Consider the following 6,032-nt stretch of genomic DNA (forward strand, 5'->3'; position numbering starts at 1 on the left):
GTTTATTGTGTAGGTGCATCAAGGAATATGGGCCGAAGGCAGGCACATGGGGTTAGACCACTGATCAGCCACGATCTAATTGAATGGTGGAGCGGGATCAAGGGGCTGAAATGCCCATTCCTCCACATATGTCCCTTTGTTGCAAAGATAGGGTGGGGCTGCAGGCTGGAGAAGTTTAAAGATACATGGAGGAATGAGATCCTGGTGGGTTTTGAAAGCAAACATAAGCGTATTTAATTCGAAGTGCCAATAACAGAAAAATATACAGGGTTGTGAGTAAAGAGGATGTTTCTAAAATGGGATTCAGTGGCATTTTACTCAGAGTTTGACGCAGCCGAGGTTATGGAGGGTGGAAGCCGGAGACTGGGCAGCATTGTGTTGGAATAGACGAGTCTGGATGAAGCAATGGAATGGACGACGGTTACCACAGCGAATACACTGAAAGAGGGAGATAGCCATGCGGTGTTGTTGAGATGTAAAATATAGCATTGTGACGATACGATTCTGGGCCAACCATCAGCTGTCTTCACATCGGAAAACAGAGGAAACCAGAAACAGTTTGCAGGGAGAGAGTGGGACTGGCGATCATTCACCAACGAAGGCCAATAGTCTCCTCCAAATAAGCACATTTTTTCTTCCCTCGATTTCCCTGAGCTTTTCCTCCGCCACTACCGCACCCTGGCTGGCAAACTCCGTCGCAGGTCTCTGCTGCCCACACGTGACCCTGGCTGGGCTTGTCCAGACATGACCACGAAGACACCTATCAATGGCCTACGTTGTTGGAGGAGATTTGGGCGGGGGGTGGGGGGGGGGGGGGGGGAGCGTGGCGGGAGCTGGTGTGAGAGAGAGAAAGGCAGATTCCAGTGATGAATCTGGAGAATCGCAATGGCCACAGATTCAATAAATTGTTGCTATTAGTTACGAACTAGATTCTCAAATTATACATTGTCAACAGGTGTTTTCCAGCATCGCAGCGTTTTTCCTTTGAATGAACTCTTTTTTATTTACATGATGTGAGGAGCTGGGAATCGAACTAGCAGAGTTCTAGGAGAGACTGTGTCTGCTGCATCCCTTTCTAACCTTCAGGCCTTTTCTCTGACTATCCTTCTGGCTTCTTAATGTCCACTCCTCCGAATTTCAACTCTTGCCCCTTGTGCACTGCTTTCCTGTCCGCTGATTCCTCCTGTTAATTTACTTCCTGGGATCCCGATGCCATATCTCACCATTGTCCCACTGCCTTTTTTTTCTATGACTCCGACTCCAGAGTTACTGCAGGTCATCCAAAAGTTTGTCTGCGTTTGTCCCACGGCACATTATTGTGTGGAATTGCCTCTGCTCATTTCAGTCTGGTCCTCGGATTGTCTGTCCTTGCTCCTGACTCTCTGTTCTTCTCAGTATAAGATACCTGTTGCTAATTTTGTTCCAATCCCTCTCTCCCTATTCCCTCTGAGCTGTCGTTGAAACATTTGAGATAACTCCTGCTGCTCCAGGCCCTTTCCCTCTGGTCCTCCTGTGTTTTTTGCCACTTAGCACGGGACATTTGAGCTGCACTCTGCTCTGTTCTTTATTGATTTGACAAGTAATGTAAATGGATATTTCGCTATGTTCTTCAACTGCTCTCTGAATTTGGACTGAGTCACCACGTAAATCAGTGTGTTTGTGCAGCTACTCAAATTCCGCAGCATGTATGCGACTTGTCCAAAGTTGTAAGAAGAATAATCATCGAAGTGACCATGAACATCAAAAAAATATAATACATACACAAACCAGAGAAGTATGAAACTGACCGATATGGTGAAGAGTAAAATCATAGACTTCCTTCTGCTCTCCATCTCTGGGTCACTGTGATTCTCTCCATTGCTCTGACCCCTCAGTCCTTTACGGATTCTATTGGCCACTAGAATATGTCTCACTGTTAGAGCATTGAGTAACAAAATTAAAAAGAACGGGAGCAATGGTGTTAAAACTTTCTCAAAATATCTAAATCCAATCCATCTAGGGTCCCTGAAATAACTACGCTTATTACTACAACGCCATGGTACATTGTCAATAATCCTTCTCGGTTCAAATCTAAAGTAGATGGGAATATTTTTTAAACACAGTAAAGTTCCCGTTGTTCCGAGGACCACGGATGCAGTCTTCTTGGTGCAATATTTAGATTTTAACTTCTGACAACAAATGACGACAAATCGATCAAAAGTGAAAGTGACTGTGAACCAGACAGAGCAGTCCGTGGCTGCACGTAGCATAACATAGCGAACACTACACACAGGGGTGATTTTCAGGAAATTCAGTGGGAAATAATAATCATTGATTCGGTTCAGTATAACCTCAGTGATAATGACCAGGAGATCCGCCACTGCCATGGCCACCAGGTAGCGAGTTGTGCAGGCGGAGAGGTCGCACTTTGCACGAGACAGAATCACAATTGCCACTAAATTAACTGTAAGAGAGAGAAAGGGAATTACTGAAAAAAATATTTTCCAAAACTCATCAGAAAATAAAAAAGCATCACAAATGTGTGGGTTGGAATCAGATCACTGGCAGGAGCATCTGAACAATTATCTCAGCCTGCCTCTCACACGTCCAATTCCAGGTTTAACACATGTCACATGAGAGTGGGCTGTAGAATTTCCCCAGGGACAGATCATGACGTAAAATGTTTTCACGAGAAAGCAAAAACAAATGTTCATTTGGAGATGTATGCCTGCCTCCTACCACTCCATTGGAGGAACTCATCTTCAGCTTGGATCACATTCTGCGTTAGGAGATCCTTCTCACCATATGGTCTACTTCTCCTGCTTTGGAGCCATTACCTCAGATGGGAGAACTGGATCCAGCTCAGACCACTGTTGTCTGGTGCTACAGATGCATAAATGAAGTTTAATGAGACAGTGCAATTGTGACCAAAATAGGATTATCTCTATGTGACGGTCACTAAAAGAAGAGATGTTATATTAACCTATGTAGAAAGCTGAATTATAGCTCACTTAAAGTTTTAGGTATAGCTGTTGTCCTCAAATTAAAAAAAAACACCTTTGGTGGGGGCAAATTGACGATGCAAAAATAATACCAGGTACTCATTTTGTGACCATGTTCAATAGTATTCTAAATGGACAGATAATCTTAATAACACCTTCCACTCAAGACAGTTTCTTGCTTGGAGAGTTTATTCAACAGAACAGAGCATTCTAATGAATGCAAAACCATTATAATACTGAGTACTTCAGAGCTAGATTCCGATGGGACAACACAATACAATTGCCCAGATGATTCAGCAAATGTAATTAACATAATTATATTATTAAACAAGTGTCCGCAAAACTGTGACCATACCAACGAATGTAACATTACCTTTCTCAGTTTAATTGCAAAAACAAGCTCATATGAAAAGTTAAACAATCACATTAGCTTTAGACACTTACCAGGAACACCAAATATGGCAAGGACCATGTAGAAAATTTTCCTGATCCATTGAATTGGTCGATGCATTTTGTGTTCAGATGAACCTGTCCCTTTTTGCAGCAGACGATTTGTCCGATTTGAAGTTCACTGTGCATTGATTTATACCGTCCAGAATCTCCACAAAGATGTTGAGATTGCAAAATCGTTTGAATTATCCCGCCCCCTCCCCACCTCCACCCACTCCGCCGCCGCCCCCACCGCCCCCCCCCCCCCAAACCCACACCCCTCCGCCATCAATACCACGAATCTTTGAGAAAAGCATATTACGACAATTCTTTCAATTCCCTGTTCAGGGAATATATGAAGCACTGGGATTTACTTGGACCCAGATCCCCAGCCGCAAAACAGGAAAATTCTGATCATGTTCAATAACACGTTATAATTGGAAGGTGTGTTCAACAGCAATGGAAATGTTTCTTCCAACACCATGAGCTGCATCTACAAATCTCGTATCGCTTCAATGATGGACCTTTCATGACCAGTCAGTAATTACATTTCTAACCTCAGAGTGCCCTCTCAAGTTTGCTCCTCTGCACTCTGAAATCTGTTGTTCTCTTTATCTGCCTCAATTCAGTCGAATAAATCACAAAATCAAGTGAAAAGTCATTGAATGTTTCAATTCTGATCTTTAACATCTGACCTGCCATTTCCGCCTCGGCTCGCTGCAAGATTGTGTTGGAATTGCACAGAACTTAGGTGAGGCCACAGTGAGAGTACTGCATGCATTTCTGATTACCACATTATAGGAAGGATGTGATTGGACTGGAGAGGGTGCAGATTCACAATATGCTGCCTGGCATGGAACTTCTAAGTTATGAAGAGAGTTCGATCGGCCTGGGTTGTTTTAGTTTGAGCAGAGATGACTAAGTGGCGACCTGATTGAGGTGTACATAATTATGAGGCACATGAATGACTGGATAGGAGGCAGCTGTTCCCTTTAGTTGAAGAGTGAATCACGATTAGACATAGGTTCAAGATGAGGGGCAGGAGGTTTCGGGGGTGGGCGGGTGAGGGGGCGGGGTGGGGGGGGGAGCGAGAATAAACCTTTTTGCCTCGCAGGTGGCTAAGTTCTGGATTGTGGTGCCCGGGAGGGTGATGGGGGCGAGTTGTCTCAAATCTTTTTAAAAGTGTTTAGATGAGTACCTAGCAAGTCTAAACTTTCAAATCTATTGGCCAAGTGCTCGTAAATGGGATTACACATGTAGGTCAGATTTTTCTCATGTGTCGTTGCAGACTCAATAGGCCGATGAGACTCTCCTGCACGGTATGGTTCTATGACTGCCCATGACTCTGCCTGTGACAGTTGCACTATCTTCATCTGCACTAAAACATAAACAGAAAAATGCTCAAAGAACTCAACACTTGTGGCCACATCTGCAGAAAAGGAAACAGAGTTAACTTTTCCAGTCCGTCTAATGCTTGTTCCGAGATTCATCTGCCCTGCCCACTTTCTATATGTGAATGATTACCATTTGGAAGTCTGCCTTCAATTTTGTGTTTAAAGTTCATCCCGTTGGATGAACTGAATCCTGGTCTCCTTATGGTAAGGCGGGTTATAAACCACGATAGTAATGAGGAATGCTTGCATCGGTGCCTGTGCGATATGACAATTCACTTTCTGCGACTCAACAAATCTGTCGACATGTGGCCCATGGCCATTAAATATCACCAAATGGGATTCAAACACATTCAGTTCACTGAGTGAAGATACCGTGTCATCTTTCTAGTCTCACTCCAAGATAACTGCGAGAAGCCCGCTGCCCTCCAGTCCCACAGTTCGTGCTTAATTCCTGAGAGGATTAGGGTTATCCCCTCAGAGTGATACGAAGCTGCTAACGCTGGTATAAGCCCTGAATATATTTAGTCTTGTTTTTTTTCCATTATGACGTTCCTCATCCATTTCGAAGTTCATGTCGCCGCTTGGCAGATGGGAAACTGCAGTTTCAAAGGAAGAGACTTTTTTATTACATTGAAACATAGCACACAAAATTGACCTTGATATTTCAAATGGGTTAATATGTGGGAGACGTGCTGATAAAGATTGTGTATCCACGACAGGCAGAGTCAGAAGCATTGGTTTTCAAAGATCCCGGGATATGAGTTTCTGTGAGACGGAGGAGCGTTCACACCAACATCCAGGCGATATTCATTTGTGTGCCTGAATACAGAATCTGGCTGTGGCACCTGAACTGGGCTCAATGGGACTACCTGTCAAATCTGTAACTCGAATCCAGGACAGTTGGCGAAAAGAGTATTCTTTCAAACAAAGAGGAACCAGCAATAATAGATTAGTAATGACAAAACACCCACAATTCAATAATAGTCTCACATAAACGTGCATCTTGTAAACAGCAACGTTGTAGCAGTACAGAGTAATGGAAGCAAAAGTTTCTGTCATAATTTTGTCTGAATTTCTCTTTTGTAATCTCTCATCTTTCCTTTTCTTTGTTTTCGGCAATAAATATTCATCTTCCCACAATATCTTGCACTCATCCCCCCAATTTTGTTCCCTTACCATTCGCATTCCCTCTCTCTGACTTTACGCCAATACTATCACAAATATCTTT

The 6,032-nt window shown here is 43.4% G+C and overlaps 1 protein-coding gene across 1 annotated transcript; it reads right to left on the minus strand.

The window, feature by feature from the left end:
* Window positions 1-1,526: 1,526 nt before the first annotated feature.
* Window positions 1,527-5,377, minus strand: LOC144505385 (putative G-protein coupled receptor 139). The gene is made up of 3 exons (XM_078231501.1): window positions 5,353-5,377; window positions 4,609-4,788; window positions 1,527-2,443 (listed from the first exon to the last, which is right to left on the minus strand). The coding sequence occupies exons 1-3, from the start codon at window positions 5,375-5,377 to the stop codon at window positions 1,527-1,529; spliced, it is 1,122 nt and encodes a 373-aa protein (XP_078087627.1).
* Window positions 5,378-6,032: the final 655 nt, after the last annotated feature.

Source organism: Mustelus asterias, chromosome 16 (assembly GCF_964213995.1).
Source record: "Mustelus asterias chromosome 16, sMusAst1.hap1.1, whole genome shotgun sequence".
Classification (NCBI taxonomy): domain Eukaryota; kingdom Metazoa; phylum Chordata; class Chondrichthyes; order Carcharhiniformes; family Triakidae; genus Mustelus; species Mustelus asterias.